General features: G+C 40.3%; 1 protein-coding gene and 1 long non-coding RNA gene across 2 annotated transcripts in view; both read left to right on the forward strand.

The window, feature by feature from the left end:
- Positions 1-2,305: 2,305 nt before the first annotated feature.
- LOC110126070 (uncharacterized) overlaps positions 2,306-18,466 on the forward strand; it is a 185,592-nt gene continuing 169,431 nt past the window's right edge. Inside the window, exon 1 of the long non-coding RNA XR_011484937.1 lies at positions 2,306-2,464. This is a non-coding gene — a long non-coding RNA (uncharacterized lncRNA). The remainder of the gene's footprint in view (positions 2,465-18,466) is intronic.
- Positions 7,565-8,515, forward strand: OR2K2 (olfactory receptor family 2 subfamily K member 2). Its single transcript, XM_020906820.2, is given in 1 exon segment — positions 7,565-8,515. A coding segment is annotated over 1 exon segment (951 nt).

Raw genomic sequence — 18,466 nt, forward strand, 5'->3', positions numbered from 1 at the left:
CTTGTCAGTCGAAACAACTTTTCAGAGGCAAGAGTGTGCTAAATTAGAAGTTCTGTGTTTAGAAAATAAGGCTTCTTGAGACAATGTTCACCATCAATTCCATTGTGTGCTTGGAATCTGGGGAGAAGCCTCCATGGGCGCTTTGTACATTTGTGTTCACAGAATTCCATCTTGAAAGTATGCAATCTGGGTGCTTTTAGGTGTTCTTTTTTATATGTAACTCCCAATATAATATAATCCCTTGACAAAATAGCAATCTGTTTAAATCCCTGGAGAATACTGATTCACAAAATGTATCCTATCTTTTAATTAGTTTTACCAAAGGTTTTAGTTTTGAGATCAGCCCACCAGCTCTGCCCCCAGCTTGCATAAATTCCTGTGCAAAGGAAAAAAGTCTCTAATTCAAAATCCTTATCAAGTTCGTACTACACAGTCTCACAAATATTACCCTTAAATACTCTGAATTCCTGACCTAGACTCCATGGGATATAAGAAAATGACTATTGTTTTAAGGCACTAAGTTTTGGTTACTTTGTCATGAAACAATAGGAAACTGATACTTCTGATAGTAAATTTTCCTACTATGTTGGAAAGCCACTTAAAATCTACTAAAGGTGATGTCAGCATGTTATTTCCCATATCAGTTTTCACTCCTAATTATATATGCAGATGCAAAAGATACACATGCAGGTTTGTAGCAACATTGGTTGAAGTAGCCAAAAAGCCAATCCAAATGTCTAGTGTCTAAAAACAGAATAGTAGATAAAGTATGTTATGATCATAAAATAGACTATGATATAGCAGTAAAAAATGAACAGACAGCAGCCACACTCATCAACATGGACCTTGCAAGCCTACTATGGAGGGAAGGAAGAAAAATGTGTACTGCTTAATGGCATAAAATCAGCAGGTGATGTTCCATGAGTACTTGAGAAGAATGTGCATGTGCATTTGTATATTTTGTTGGATGGTGTGTTCTATAGATGGTGTTAAGTCTAGTTGATTTATAGTGTTGTCAGTCTCATATTTTTATTGATATGCTACCTAGTTTCTTTTTTTATTTTTAATTTTATATTGGAGTATAGCCAATTAACAATGTGGACAGTTTCAAGGTGGACAGAAAAGGGATTCAGCCATACCAACCCACTCCAGTACCCTTGCCTGGAAAATCCCATGGACAGAGAAGCCTGGTAGGCTACCATTCACCGGGTCACAAAGAATCGGACACGACTGGGCGACTTCACTTTCTTTCACTTTCACTATTATCTAGTTTGTTTTTTCAGATTTCAGTGTTAAATTCTTCAACTATTACTGTTAATTGTCTAGTTCTCCCTCTGTCAGTTTCTAAGTGTTTCGGGGCTCTTCTTTTCATAAGTGTATATATAATTGGTATGTTATGGCAACAAAGGATGAGATAGAGTGCATCACCATTACAGTGGACGTGAATTTTAACAAACTCTGGAAGATAGCGAAGGACAGGGAAGTCTGGTGTGCTGCAGCCCATGGGGTCCAGAGTCGAACATGACTCCGCGATTGAATCAGAGCATCAACAAGCTGTTATGTCTTCTTGATGGATTGACCTTTCTATCATTATTAAAAATGGGCCATATTTTCCTGTTTCTTTAAATGTCTCTTTTTGTTGTTGTTGAAAACTGGACATTAAAACATTATATGCAAATCTGGAAATCGGATTCTCCTCCCATTGCACAGTTTGTTGCCAGTTGCTCTGTTCTATTTTAGTTACTTCCTGAACTAATTCTGTAAAGTCTCAGTTCTTTATTGGACTTGATCGCCTAAGTCTCTGTTCAGTTAGCCTGGTGGTCAGCTAATGATTGGACAGGGATTTCCTTAAATGCCTTGCAAACCACAAGTTCCCCATTCTGGCAACTCCTGTTCCTCCATTAGCCACAGTTCCATTTCCAAAGACTTGTGTTTATATGACTTTAACTGAATTTTTGAGAATAAAAGAGGGAGTAGAGAATAGCTAAGACCTGCCAACAGCCTAAAATTCAATATAAGGTATCACTGTTTTTATAGATCCTTAGGCTTCCCTCTCAGACCTTTAGGGCTCTGTCCATCTTCCCCGCTTTATTGAGCAGCTTCACCACCTCATCGTGGCTGATGAACGCGAGGGCCACGTCCAGGTAGGCTGGGGCGGGGGGTGGCCTTGAGCTCCTCACCCCTCACGACCTGCGAGCAGCTGTCCACGTGTTTGTCCACGTGTTCATTCACGTGTTCGTCCCCGTGTTCAGTGTTGCTGCGCCTCCAGGCCCTGTACTGGGGTTTGATCTCTTGCAGAGGTGTGTTCTCGAAGCTCCTGGCTGCTCTCGCGATAGCTCTAAAACCCGGCGGTCAGCGGTTTCAGGGCCTCGCTGGAGTTCGGCTCTGGGTATCTGTTGGTCGTGCAGCGAGCTACTGACCAAGAAGCGGATGGTCTGGTGCAGTGCGGCGGCTAGAAGCCCTGGTGAGTCCTCTTTCGTCCTTGCTTCCGAACAATCTCCCTGACTGTGTGGAGGAATCCTTTGTCCCATGGGTTTAGGGACAGTCTGGTCGCGGATAGACTTCACCTGGACGGTCTCCATGGGCGCACACCCACCATGGCGTCGGCCTTGTGGGCGTCCCGGCCTCCCAGCGGCCCGCCTGCCGTCCTGCGGTCAGCAGGACGTCTCATGTGTGGGTGCTGAGGGACGCAACCATCTTCGGTGCTGAGGGATGCAACCGTCTTGGCTCTGACGGCCGCCTGGAGCTGTAGAGCGGGGAGGAGGCCTCGGTGCAGCGTGGAGCACCTGGGCTGCGGACTTCCTGACATGTTGAGGACCGGGCCATGCAAGCGGGCATAGGTCTGCTCCTGCATCATCACGCACCCTGTGGGCAAGGTGATGCAAACTGCCATCTGAGCCCTAGGCCACCTGCGGAGACCTGGCCTTGATACTTTTGAACAGTATCGGGCTCGTTATTTTGTGGAATATCCCTCAGTTTAATTGATTAGTTTTTTCCATTATGATTAGATTCAGGTTATGTACTTTGGAGAGGAATACCCCAGAAGTGCCACTGTGTCCTCAGTGGAGGCACGTGGATATCAGTTCACTTCAGTCGCTCAGTTGTGTCTGACTCTTTGCGATCCCATGGACCACAGCAAGCCCAGCCTCCTTGTCCATCACCAACTCCCGGAGTTTACTGAAACTCATGTCCATTGAGTTGGTGATGCCATCCAACCATCTCATCCTCTGTCGTCCCCTTCTCCTCCCGCCTTCAATCTTTCCCTGCATCAGGGTCTTTTCAAATGTGTCAGTTCTTCGCATCAGGTGGCCAAAGTATTGGAGTTTCAGTTTCAGCATCAGTCCTTCCAATGAATATTCAGGACTGATTTCCTTTAGGATGGACTGGTTGGATCTCCTTGCAGTCCAAGGGAGTCTCAAGAGTCTTCTCCAACACCACAGTTCAAAAGCATCAATTTTTGGCGCTCGGCTTTCTTTATAGTGCAACTTTCACATTCATACATGACTACTGGAAAAACTATAGCTTGGACTAGACGGACCTTTGTTGGCAAAGTAATGTCTCTGCTTTTTAATATGCTGTCTGGGTTGGTCATAACTTTTCTTCTAAGGAGCAAGCGTCTTTTAATTTCATGGCTGCAGTCACCATCTGCAGTGATTTTGGAGCCCAAGAAGATAAAGTCTGTCACTGTTTCCACTGTTTCTACCATGTTCTCATCTATTTGCCATGAAGTGATGGGACCAGATGCCAGGATCTTAGTTTTCTAAATGTTGAGCTTTAAGCCAACTTATTCACTCTCCTCTTTCACTTTCATCAAGAGACTCTTTAGTTCTTCACTTGCTGCCATAAGGGTGGTGTCATCTGCATATCTGAGGTTATTGATATTTCTCCTGGCAATCTTGATTCCAGCTTGTGCTTCCTCCAGCCCAGCGTTTCTCATGATGTACTCTGCACATAAGTTAAATAAGCAGAGTGACAATATACAGCCTTGACGTACTCCTTTTCCTATTTGGAACCAGACTGTTGTTCCATGTCCAGTTCTAACTGTTGCTTCCTGACCTGCATACAGATTTCTCAAGGTCACGTGGATATATGTCCCATTATTGGTGATGGTAAGGTATCTGCTATAAAGCTATTACTATCTTGTTTTTGAAATTAGTAGTTTGCTGTGAGATACTTTGATATCATGTAAATATCTTGTCTCTTATCCAACTTTTGCTTGTGCAACTATGATATTTACATTTACCTGCAGTAACACTTTACCTGTGATAATCTATTGCTGTAACAGCCCAATCCTTGATTGATGATTTTGTAACTACATCATTCTTCCATGCTTATAGTTTAGCATTCTGCTATAAGGAAGACCCTGCCTTCTTCCCTTCCTTCCAAAAGAATTCATGCACTTACCCCCTTCTATGGATTATAATCCATTTTTACCATTATTTACTCTGATGCTCAAAATAATCTGTCCCAGACCTGGCCAGTGGGAGCCTCATCAAGTGGGCTTCTAAAGCCCTTTGAAATATCCCAGTTGTTCTTTGCATACTTTCTTACTGTTCTAGTGCAGTAAATTACTGCAAGCTGATCTTATCCTTTACCTGCTCTAGCCTTGACATCAGCCATTTCTCTAAGGAGCTATTTTTCCTTTTAACTGAGAAATGCCTTTAGAAACAAAGGTGTGGGTGAGGGGTGTGTCTTTTGTTTTAAGGCCCTCTCAATATATGTAATTGAATAATTTTTTTTTTTTTTAAGTCACTGAGCTGAGTTGTGTTCGACTCTTTGTGATCCCATGGACTATACAGTCTATGGAATTCTCTAGGTCAGAGTACCGGGGTGGGTAGCCTTTCCCTTCTCCGGGGGATCTTCCCAATCCAGGGATCGAACCCAGGTCAGATCTCTGGCATTGCAGATGGATTCAGGGAAGCTAGAAGTTCTGATCGTTTGTTGGGACAAGTGGCTTAATGAGTACACGTTCTTCCTTTTTTCTCTGAAAACTAGGGAGCAGTTTCAAAAATGAAAAAAGATACATGTAGTTTCACAAGTAAAAAAAATACAGGTTTTAGAATTTTAGGGCTCTCTTTTCTCTATACACTGTGAAGTACTCTAACTGTAATCTTTCAAGAAAAAACTCTTCATTGGCTGGGTTGGACAGAGGAGAAAGAAAATTCTATGAAAAATTCTATGAAAATTTTATGAGCTCTTTGAAATTATTTTGGGAGAATTGTGGTTCACTCTCTGTTTCAATGTTTAAAAGTTTGATATAATTGGATCTTTGGGACTTTATCCCCGAAGGATCTAAAGTTTCAAACCTCTGCATGAACTTATAGCTGCTGAACTTTAAATTGTTCAGGGACAACAGGTATTCCCCCAAAACAACAGAGCATTTAAATTTGCATAGTATTTCAATTGTTATACCTTGGCATTTTTAGTTACTGAGGTATCAGACAATACTTCTGAAAGAAATGATTTGCATTGTTGATTTTTAAGGAATATGTTTAACATTTTAAACATAGGTGCATTCATTCTTTCTTGCACATAGCTAAGTTTATGATGTATATCATAAACTATTTTAATTGGCATTGGTGATAGGGAACTCAATTTTTCTTGGCTACTATTTTTATTTTTTAATTTTTATTTATTTATTTTTTTTGCTACTATTTTTAAACAATAGAAGATATCAAGTCCCAGGCAAGTGAGCTGATTTTTCATTCTTGGAAAAACTGTTTTCATTGCTAGTCTAAAAAACGGCACAAAAATCTGTTTCGTTGAAATCATCTCCTGCAGTAATATAGTAAAAATTTTGTATGAAATTTGTTAAATATAAAATCTGGTAGAGAAGTTTCTAAGAAGTTAACTCTTAACTAACAAATAAGAACTAACTACTAGGATGTAGGGAAAATGAAGCTCTTAGGAAGAAAAGCAGAAACTCTGCATGCTCAGTTACCACAGAGGGCAGTAGTACTGACAAGTATTCCCTAAAATACTTAGAGTATTTAGGATTCCTGATAATGTTTGGACCTCAGTGTAAGCTGTTGGAGGTCTGATAAACAGGAAAAAAAAATGACAGGTTTGATAATAGACTGGATATGCGATACAGTGAGGAAGAGTTCAAAGATAATAATGTAATATAATGAAAGGTATTTGACAAATATCATGTCCCTGTTATACAGCCATGATATAAGGCATTGCCCACAACATTGTTATTTTCATCATCACCCTTTAGCCAGGTTTTTAAATATGAAGAACTGGAAGACAAATGATAATATTGACTGAAATTAACAAATTAGTGATGAGAAAGTGAAGAGTGAATTGTTGCAAGATAAACCATATAACGGGAATTTACCTGTGAAAGGAAGAGCAAAAATAGGATGTAATTTGCATATGTAGCATGACAATGAAGGGAATTTTTAAGAACAGTATATTTGAAAATAGAAAGGAAACAACTAGTGGGGAAAGGAGAAAGATTGATGGTGACAAAGAGCAATATCAGTGCATAAACAAGGTAAGTTTAAAAAAGTTTTTTTGGTTAATAATGTGAAATGTAAAAACAAATAAATCCCTAAGTGTCTTGTAGATAATTAGATGATCTATAATCTTTTTTTGTTATATTCACTCATCTGTTTTATCTTTTAGATTCCACTATTAGTGATATCATGCAGTATTTGTCTTTGACTGATTTTACCAAGCATAATATCCTCCAAGTTTATCCATCTTGTTGCAAAGAGATTTTATAAGTTTTAAAGGGAGTTTCATTTCTACATTTCCTGAATCTTCATGAGTTTTAGTGTATAACAGGAGTATTGCCTGGGTATAATTTTTAGAACTATTTACATACTCACAAAGATATGGGTTCCTATAATGAATAAAACTTTATAGTGGATGTAACAGTTTTTAAATGAGGTGGGTTATTTTGCATGACTTGTAAACTGGCTCTTACATAGAATCAGAATGGGTGTCTACAACACTACAAACAATGTCACCATTTTTGAAACAGGTGTATGGACCTCCAAGCTGTTAGCTGGAAGATCATTTAGACCCAGAACTTCATAGGTGTTAGTTTAAAATTCATTTACTTGTTCCTTCCGAGAATTCTCCTTTTCTTCCAGTGAAGATCATTACTGGTTTTCATTTTTACAAATGTGCTTTCTTTTCCTCATTTATTTGACTTACTTTTCTAATTAGTGCTCAATAATATATTCATTGTTTTGTATTTTTGATTACTGAGTACTTTCAACTGTTTACTGAAAGCCTGCTGTGTGCCAAGCAAAGGATTGCAAGCTGAGACTCGCATATTAAATTTGTTTATTCTTGTTTTCAAATCCACTCTTCTCTAAATTTTGTTTTGAAAGAATCAACTTTTTATGTAGATCTAACCTGTTTCCCCTCCTCTTCGATCAATAGATACATTGTCCTGTGACTTCTTGTGGTAAAATTGTGTTTTTAATAGTGGAAATAAGTTCAAAAGTGTTTTCCTAAATCAATGAACATTATACTTTATCCATCCGTTTTTGTCCTCAGATAAAGTGAATAGAATCATATTAGAATAACTACAGGTAAAAAGAAGCAAATGCAAGGCGAAAATCTCACCAGTTGGAGTTTCTTTTTCCTGGAAGGTTTTTCTAGATACCCAAAGTTAGAGATTGTTCTCTTTGTCTTCAGCCTTTTAATGTATCTGATAACCCTCTTGGGCAACAGCACTCTTATTTTAATCACTGTCGTAGACTCATGTCTTCAGACGCCCATGTACTTGTTCCTTGGAAATCTCTCTTTGATGGATATTTGTTACACATCTGCTTCGATTCCTACTTTGCTGGTGAACTTGCTGTCATCCCAGAAAACCATCATCTTTTCTGGGTGTGCTGTCCAGATGTATCTGTCCCTTGCCATGGGCTCCACGGAGTGGGTGCTCCTGGCTGTGGTGGCCTATGACCGACATGTGGCCATCTGCTGCGCGCTGAGATACCCCATCATCATGAACAGACAGGTCTGTGTGCAGATGGCCACCGTCTCCTGGGTGACAGGCTCTCTGACAGCCCTGGTGGGAACCAGCTTCGCCCTGCGGGTACCCTGCTGTGGGAATCTCATCGACCACTTCACGTGAGAAATTCTCGCAGTGCTGAAGCTAGCTTGCACACGGTCCTTGCTCCTGGACACAGTCATGCTGGTGATCAGTGTGCTCCTTCTGCCCGTTCCAGTGCTCTTAATTTGCATCTCTTACGTCTTCATCCTTTCCACTATTCTGAGAATCAGCTCAGCAGAGGGCAGAAGCAAAGCCTTTTCTACCTGTGGTGCCCACTTGACTGTGGTGATCTTGTATTACGGGGCTGCTCTCTCCATGTACCTAAAGCCTTTTTCATCAGGCTCACAAGAAATAGATAAAATCATCTCATTGCTTTATGGAGTGCTTACTCCTATGCTGAATCCCATAATTTACAGTTTAAGAAACAGAGAAGTCAAAGATGCGGTGAAAAAAGTGCTGGGCAAAATGTACTTGCAGCAAACACAAGAACATCTCTGACTGTGTGTCTGTGATTTCTTTCCAGGGGTGTGTCCTTGGTAGAACTCACCAGAAAAATTCAAGACAATATACTCACGCTCAGTAAACTAACTTGTGCTTGACCTTTGTCATTTTACAGTTGTGAAATAGGTGTATATAGAGTAATTGCCTATGGACGATAGTAGGTTCCAATTTACATTTAGCTGTAATTTTTGTCTTTTCTGTCTTACGGTTGTGAGAAGTTTGGGGCTATAGAGTCATCACACATTTGTTCCAGAAGGAAACTTGGTTGAATTTAGAGTCTGTAAACTCTGGTGCCAGAAGAAACTTGTCTATCATCTCTGCCCTAAATCCTTTCCAGAATGAAGTGGGAGCATAAAGAAACAAAGGTACAATGGCCTTGGTTACTTAAGCAATAAAACAGAATCTTTGAAAATTAAAATACTTGGCTAATCATCACACAGTTGTAAAATCGGAATTGTAGCCCTCATCCTTTGGGTTTCTTCGCCAGAGCTTGTTCTACATGCTGAGTGGCTCTCTAACTACCCTTCCTCATTGAAAACTCCTCATTAAAACTTGACTTCTTGAGTAAGGTTGTAATGCCTGCTTGATTTGCTCACTTGCTAACTTTGTTTTTCCAAGCACCTATATACTTGCACAACTTGTATGTGTTTCTATGTTGGTATACCACCCATACTACTAATTAGGTCTTTTTTTATGTGTGTATGTCTTTTTTTTTCTTCATTGGATGATTGACTTCACAAAGTCATGGATTCCTATTATTTTGTATCTTTTATGTTTACATAAGTCAGTAAACTAGTAAATTTATCATCTTTTAATTAGTCACTGTATTTGAGAAGTAACTACCACTCGTGAAAATTATGAAGAAGAAACAGCATGGGCAATGAGGTCTGTTGCTTTATAAGCCATCTTAAAGTGATATTTGATAGTAGTATTTTATTAAAGTAGCAGAGGTGGATTTTAGAATGAATTTTCTGTCTCCTGGAATTAGCTGTAATATGTGTGATGCCAAATATAAACAGGAAGAACCAGAGTTACAGAAGTAGCTGAAATCTTTACTGCAGAGAGTGAATGATGAGAATTTGAAGACATAGATACTGAATACCCTTAGTAATTAGTATATCATCTTTGACAAAGGGAACTGAGCTAGTTGACATGAGTCACTGAAGCAGGTTATAAATGACCCTTATGTCAGAAGAGGACCCAGGATGGAACCTAGGCAGATATCTTCCCTGGTAGCTCTTGGCTAAGAGATTAGGAGTTACAGTATTACAGCCATATGTTACCTGAAGTTTCTGTGAAAAACAACAAGTCAATATAAAATAATATAAATGTGTTTCATAGATTACAGGCAGTACTAAAGGAAATTATTGGCAACTGGTACATTCTGTCATTTGGATTAGACTCCATATCAATCAGTTTGGGTTAAAGTCCATCTCAATCACTATCCTTAATTTTATAGAGTCTCAGGTGAGGGATTATTGTCAGGTATTAAAAAGTGGAGTATATTTGACAAGAAGGTAAAACCACCTCTGACAGTCAGTTCCTGAATGATTGGTGACACAATCAGATTTATGCTTTTAAAAAAAATTGAATCATGTCACTTCCTATTTATACCTCTTAGTGGCTTTTTATTACCCTAAAGCTTGAAGTCCTTAAGATGACATGCATACTAATCTTTCATAATCTGATTACCCACCATTTATAGTCTTTGCTTTGGGAAACTCCGATTCCTTTTCATTCTACAAAAGTGTTGTGCTGTGTCTTTTTATTGAAAGCATTCATCAAAATTTGTAATCTGCTAATAATTTGTGGGTTTGCTTGTTTAATATTTCTCTCACTAGTCTGTAGGTTCTTTGAGGCAGGGACTGTATCAATTTCATTTACCACTGGAGACCCAGAGCTTAGCGCAAAGTCTGGCACAGGAAGGGCATTTGGTGCATACTTTTGTGAAGAATCAAGTGCTCAGTGAACATCTGTTGAATACAAATATGCATGTAATAAACTTCTGATGGCTGTTCAATTAAGTACTTGACCATTCCTGTAGTGAGAGAGATGAGGATGTCAAAGGTGGCTTCTGGGTGTCAGAGAAGCCTGATATGTCATTAACTGACATGGGGAATACTTGACCAAGTTTAGGGGTTGAAGGGAAACCATGAGTTGTAATTTAGACATGTGGAATCTGTCATGATTTTGAGATGTGTAAGAGATGTCAGTTGGGTATGCTGGTTTGGAATTAATGAGAAAGATCAGCCTTGAGATATAAACTTGTGACATATTTGCATATATATATATAATAATTTAAGTATTGAAAATGGTTAGCATTAACTAGGGAGAGAGTATACAGTGTGTGAAACACTGAATATTCATTGGGAGGACTGATGCTGAAGCTCCAGTACTTTAGCCACCTGATGTGAGGTGCCGACTGATTGGAAGAGACCCTGATGCTGGGAAAGATTGAGGGCAAGAGGGGGAGGGGGCGACAGAGGATGAGATGATTGACACATCATTGACACAATGGACATGAGCTTGCGCAAACTCTGGGAGATAGTGAAGGATAGGGAAGCCTGGTGTGCTGCAGTCCATCGGGTCACAAAGAGTCAGACACAACTTAGCAACTGAACCACAACAACAAACAGTGTGAAAGCTGCCTAAGTGAAACTAGGGGAACACTGATATTTAAAGCGCATCAAATAGGAAAAGCCAACAAAGTGGCATTGAAACAGAGCAACTTCTAAAGTCGGGGGAGAGCAAAAGCCAGAAGACAGATTCCAGTTTTGATCAAGATTAAGGAAGCCCTCTCCACCCTGCTTTCCCGCCAAATGTAATTAAAAATGGAGCAGTCATCTGAGGGCTCTGAAAAATGAGTGCTGCCATGCATACCTGGGAAGGAAACTGGAATGCAGGGTACCAACAAACTCACGGTGAATTTTTTTTTTTTTCTTTTTCTTCTCCACCATCCATCATCCCTTGGTCTAGACTCAAGGGCTGCTTGAAACCCAAACCTACACACTGGGTTCAAAGAGAAAGATAGCATGAGCTCCGAGGGAAGCTCCCTTTTGGTGCTCTGAAATGAGAAATGGGGAGCAAAGGAAATTTACTAATTAAAAAGAAATCGTCTCTTGCCCAAACTCCCAAACTCTGTAGTGAACAGTGGCAGCACCAGCAGTGGTGGCTGGGCAGGCACCTAAAATCCTTAGGGAAGAGACCCTTCTTCTTTGTTTAGAGGAACCGTGGTTCCACGAGCTTGGGAAGAGTCCCCATTGCCTTTTTCTCTTTCTGTCATCTCCAGTTTGGTACTTGGGGCAGAGACTTCCAGCCTACAGTACTGTGGGAAAATACGTTTCTGTTATTTCAGCCATGCAGTCTGTGGTATTCTGTTATAGCAGCCTGAGCACACTCATGCATGGCCCTTGCCTCCATCTCCAAGGCCAGCAGAGATGAGTGTCTCTCTCATATTACATCATTCTGACCCTGCTTGTGTCATCACATCTCTCTCTCTTTTCATTTCCTTCTTCCACTTTTAAGGACGTGTGTGATTTCAGTTGGGCAGATAATCTGTTTAGGGTAAGATGGTTACAACCTAATTGCATCTGCAACGGTAATCTCCTTTGCCATCTAATCTAACATATGCTCTGTTTCTGCATCCTAATCAGATATAGACCTCTTTGGGACCATTATTTTTTCTACTACATCTTGATTTCAAAATGGCTGTACTGAAACCTTGAGAAAGAAGAATGAAACTGGAGGAATCAACCTGCCTGACTTCAGACTATACTACAAAGCCACAGTCATTAAGACAGTATGGTACTGGCACAAAGACAGAAACATAGATCAATGGAACAGAATAGAAAGCCCAGAGATAAATCCACGAACCTATGGTCACCTTATCTTCGACAAAGGAGGAAAGGATATACAATGGAAAAAAGACAACCTCTTTAGCAAGAGGTGCTGGGAAAACTGGTCAACCACCTGTAAAAGAATGAAACTAGAACACTTTCTAACACCATACACAAAAATAAACTCAAAATGGATTAAAGATCTAAATGTAAGACCAGAAACTATAAAACTCCTAGAGGAGAACATAGGCAAAACACTCTCCAACATAAATCACAGCAGGATCCTCTATGACCCACATCCCAGAATTTTAGAAACAAAAGCAAAAATAAACAAATGGGACCTAACGAAACTTAAAAGCTTTTGCACAACAAAGGAAACTATAAGCAAGGTGAAAAGACAGCCCTCAGATTGGGAGAAAATAATAGCAAATGAAGCAACAGACAAAGGATTAATCTCAAAAATATACAAGCAACTCCTGCAGCTCAATTCCAGAAAAATAAATGACCCAATCAAAAAATGGGCCAAAGAACTAAACAGACATTTCTCCAAGGAAGATGTATGGATGGCTAACAAACACATGAAAAGATGCTCAACATCACTCATTATCAGAGAAATGCAAATCAAAACCACAATGAGGTACCATTTCACGCCAGTCAGGATGGCTGCTATCCAAAAGTCTACAAGCAATAAATGCTGGAGAGGGTGTGGAGAAAAGGGAACCCTCTTACACTGTTGGTGGCAATGCAAATTAGTACAGCCACTATGGAAAACAGTGTGGAGATTCCTTAAAAAGCTGGAAATAGAACTGCCATATGACCCAGCAATCCCACTTCTGGGCATACACACTGAGGAAACCAGATCTGAAAGAGACACGTGCACCCCAATGTTCATCGCAGCACTGTTTATAATAGCCAGAACATGGAAGCAACCTAGATGCCCATCAGCAGACGAATGGATGAGGAAGCTGTGGTACATATACACCATGGAATATTACTCAGCCGTTAAAAAGAATTCATTTGAATCAGTTCTAATGAGATGGATGAAACTGGAGCCCATTATACAGAGTGAAGTAAGCCAGAAAGATAAAGACCATTACAGTATACTAACACATATATATGGAATTTAGAAAGATGGTAACGATAACCCTATATGCAAAAAAAGAAAAAGAGACTCAGATGTATAGAACAGAGTTGTGGACTCTGTGGGAGAAGGCGAGGGTGGGATGTTTCAAGAGAACAGCATCGAAACATGTATATCTAGGGTGAAACAGATCACCAGCCCAGGTTGGATGCATGAGACAAGTGCTCGGGCCTGGTGCACTGGGAAGACCCAGAGGGATGGGGTGGAGAGGGAGGTGGGAGGGGGGACTGGGATGGGGAATACATGTCAATCCATGGCTAATTCATTTCAATGTATGACAAAAACCACTGCAATGTTGTAAAGTAATTAGCCTCCAACTGATAAAAATAAATGGAAAAAAAAATGGCTGTACTGAGAAATGGAAACACTTTCAGATTCTTGGACATTCATGCAGAACTTCCTCCAATTGTTAAAGACCCATAACAGCACTGCAGTATAGATATCAGTGAGTCTGCCTATGAGTCTCAGGTGATTGAGATTCACTTCAAAGTTCACACATGGAGACCTTGAAAGCACCCCATGGTTTTTTCCTCAGTTTGCATGTAGTATTTGGAATAGGTACTATCAACAAGTGGCACATCCCCACACTGGCCCTGTGAATTATGGAATAAGGAATATTGTAGAAGGAAAATATAAACTGAGGCCCCTGGAACTTCTCTTTTTCTCACCAAATATATACACTAAAGACCATATTGCATTCTTGGTGAAATCATAGAGATTAAAGGCATAGCATAAAAGAGAAGAAAACAGTGCTATTTGCATGGATGCATCTAGAGCTATCACGCTAATTGAGGTCAGAAAGAGAATCACAAATACCACATGATCTCACTTACATGTGGAATTGAAAACATGACACAAATGAACCTATCTATGAAACCCAAACAGAACCCCAGACACAGAGAATAGACTTTTGTTTGCCACGGGTGAGGGGTGGGGAAAGGATGGATTGGGAGCTTGGAGTTAGCAGATGCAAGATAGTATATATAGAATGGATAAGCGACAAGGTCCTACTGTATAGCATACGGAACTATGTTCAATATCCTCTGTCAGACATAATGGAAAAGAATATATTTATAATTGAGCCACTTTGCTGCACAGCAGTAATTAACATTGTAAATCAACTATGCTTCAATTTAAGGAAAAAGAAATCAAAGGAAATCTTGGAAGATTCAAGTAACAGTGATTTGATTGTTGTTAAAAAAATGCATACATAGAATTTATCATCTTAACCATTTTTGAGCACACAGTACCATAGTGTTAAGTATGTTCATGCTGTTGTACAGCACATCTCCAGGGTTTTTCATTTGCAAAACTGAAACTCCACACACATTGAAAAACAACTCTCCGTTCCTCCTCCTCCTCCCTCATGGCGGCCATAGTTTTACTGACTGTTTCTATGAATTTGACTAGATGCTTCATAAAAGTGGAATCAGACAGAATTTGCATTTTTGTGACTAGCTTATTTCACATAGTATAATGTCCTGAAGTTTCATTCATGTTGTAGCATGTGACAGAATTTCTTTTTTTAATGAGGTTGAATATTCCAGGGTAAGCATATACCACATTTTCTTTATCCATCCACCCACTGGTGGACATTTGTGTTACTTCCACCTCTTGGCAATTGTGAATAATGGGGCAGTGAACATGGGTGTGCAGATATCTCTCTGAGATCCTGCTTTCAATTATTTTGTATACATATGCACAAGTGAGATTGCTGGGTCACATAGTAGTTCTGTGCTGTGCTTAGTCGCTCAGTCATGTCTGACTCTTTGTGACCCCATAGACTGTAGCCTGCCAGGTTCCTCCGTCCATGGGGATTCTCCAGGCAAGAATGCTGGGCTGGGTTGCCATGTCCTCCTCCAGGGGACCTTCCCAACCCAGGGGCTGAACCCAGGTCTCCTGCATTGCAAGCGGATTCTTTACCATCTGAGCCAGCAGGAAAGCCCAAGAATACTGGAGTGGGTCAGTTCAGTTCAGTCACCCAGTCGTGTCCGACTCTTTGCGACCTCATAGACAGCAGCCTACCAGGCTCTCCTGCCGCTGGGATTCTCCAGGCAAGAACACTGGAGCGGGTTGCCATTTCCTTCTCCAGTGCATGAAAGTGAAAGGTGAAAGTGAAGTCGCTCAGTCATGTCCGACTCTTAGTGACCCCATGGACTGCAGCCTACCAGGCTCCTCTGTCCCTGGGAGTTTCCAGGCGAGAGGACTGGAGTGGGATACCATTGCCTTCTCCAACTGGAGTGGGTAGCCTATCCCTTTTCCAGGGGATCTTCCTGACCCAGGAATTGAACCGAGGTCTCCTGCATTGTAAGCGGATTTATTTTTCACCAGCTGAGCCACCAGGGAAGCCCCTTACAGTAGTTCTACTTTTAGTTTTTTGAGGAACTTCCATAATAGTTGTTATGTTTTCTGTAACAGCTGCAACATTTGACATTCCCACCAGCAGAGTACAAGGGTTCAATTTCCCACATCCTCGCCAACACTGTGTATTTTTTGTTTTTCTTGTAGTAACCATCCTGATAGAGGTGAAGTGATATCTCATTGTGGCCTTGACTTTCCCTGATCTAATGATTAGTAATGTTGATCATTTTCCACATACTTTTTGGACTTTTGTACATGTTTTTTATAGAAATGTCTATTCAAGTCTTTGCCCATTTAAACTATTTTATTGTCTCTAGTATGTCCTCAATTAACTGATAAATTCTTCGGTATGGGTTACTTCTCTCTTTTTTTCCCATTAAGTGTTTTTATAGAGTAGTTTTAGGTTCGTAGCAAAATTTAGGAGAAGATACAGAGATTTCCCATATAATCCCTGCTGTTGTCCTCTTAGCCTCCACCATTATCAACATTCCCATCAAAGTGGTTCGCTTATTGATGAATCTACACTGACACATCATAATCACCTCAAATCCATAGTTTAAATTAAGGTTCACTGTTGGTGGTGTGTGTCCTGTGGGTTTGTACAAATGTATAGTGATCTGTATCCATCATTATGGCATCAAAGTGTGAAACTTTATGGGATTTGTAATTTATAAAATGGAGTAAATTTCTTAAACTTGAGTAATACTTTCCTTGGACATTTTATGAGTACTTTTGAATCACCCCCTCCTCTCAGTATTTCACTGTCACTCATAAATAGGATCATTTCACTTTGAAGGCACTTCAAATCCCCCTTAGGAAACTTCCTGAGAAAAGTAAAGTTCTCTTACTAATAAGTCTCAGTTGAATTTTTCCCAAGTTCACTGCAAACCTATTGCCTACTCATGGGACCAAGTCCCACAGTGTCTTGTTTAACCTGTGTGCACCTCCAGGGAAGCAGGGCCACAAGGGTTCTAAACTGTAATGAAGCCTAGTGAAATACAGGGCAGTGAGAACCAGTCTGTGACTTGTACTTGCCTAGTGGGAATAGTGTCATAATGAAGAAGTGTTGCAGAGAAAGAGAAGCATTGTAACTATCTTGATTGGTAAATGCTCTAGTGCTATTTGGAGAGCTAAGTAGCTGTTTCTCCCAAGGGGCCATGCGAAGATTTTCTCAGGGGGTAGTGGAGCTTCTGGAAATGAGAGAAGGACTAGGTAGAGTGGTGTGCATGCATTTTACTGTTTCCTGAGCAAAAAAGTACCTCCCAGCATGATTCTTTCCTCCTCATGTTTCCTTTCTGCAAATGGGCCTTCAGATTAACCTATACAACATTTCCCCCTATGGACATATTTTGCTTTATTGTGCTTCACTTTATTGCATGTTGCAGGCAGTGGATTTTAAAACTGAAGGTTTATACACAAAAGTAAACTCAAAATGGATTAAAGATCTAAATGTAAGACCAGAAACTATAAAACTCCTAGAGGAGAACATAGGCAAAACACTCTCCGACATAAATCACAGCAGAATCCTCTATGACCCATATCCCAGAGTATTAGAAACAAAAGCAAAAATAAACAAATGGGACCTAATGAAACTTAAAAGCTTTTGCACAACAAAGGAAACTATAAGCAAGGTGAAAAGACAGCCCTAAGATTGGGAGAAAATAATAGCAAATGAAGCAACAGACAAAGGATTAATCCCAAAAATATACAAGCAACTCCTCCAGCTCAACTCCAGAAAAATAAATGACCCAATCAAAAAATGGGCCAAAGAGCTAAACAGACATTTCTCCAAAGAAGACATACAGATGGCAAAAAAACACATGAAAAGATGCTCAACATCACTCATTATCAGAGAAATGCAAATCAAAACCACAATGAGGTACCATTACACGCCAGTCAGGATGGCTGCTATCCAAAAGTCTACAAGCAATAAATGCGGGAGAAGGTGTGGAGAAAAGGGAACCCTCTTACAGTGTTGGTGGGAATGCAAACTAGTACAGCCACTATGGAAAACAGTGTGGAGATTTCTTAAAAAGCTGGAAATAGAACTGCCATATGACCCAGCAATCCCACTTCTGGGCATACACACCAAGGAAACCAGATCTGAAAGAGACACGTGCATCCCAATGTTCATTGCAGCACTGTTTATAATAGCCAGGACATGGAAGCAACCTAGATGCCCATCAGCAGACGAATGGATGAGGAAGCTGTGGTACATATACACCATGGAATATTACTCAGCCATTAAAAAGAATTCATTTGAATCAGTTCTAATGAGATGGATGAAACTGGAGCCCATTATACAGAGCGAAGTAAGCCAGAAAGATAAAGACCATTACAGTATACTAACACATATATATGGAATTTAGAAAGATGGTAACGATAACCCTATATGCAAAACAGAAAAAGAGACTCAGATGTATAGAACAGAGTTGTGGACTCTGTGGGAGAAGGCGAGGGTGGGATGTTTTAAGAGAACAGCATCGAAACATGTATATTATCTAGGGTGAAACAGATCACCAGCCCAGGTTGGATGCATGAGACAAGTGCTCAGGCCCGGTGCACTGGGAAGACCCAGAGGGATCGGATGGAGAGGGAAGTGGGAGGGGG

The sequence above is a fragment of the Odocoileus virginianus genome, chromosome 31 (genome assembly GCF_023699985.2).
Source record: "Odocoileus virginianus isolate 20LAN1187 ecotype Illinois chromosome 31, Ovbor_1.2, whole genome shotgun sequence".
NCBI classification, from domain to species: Eukaryota; Metazoa; Chordata; class Mammalia; order Artiodactyla; family Cervidae; genus Odocoileus; species Odocoileus virginianus.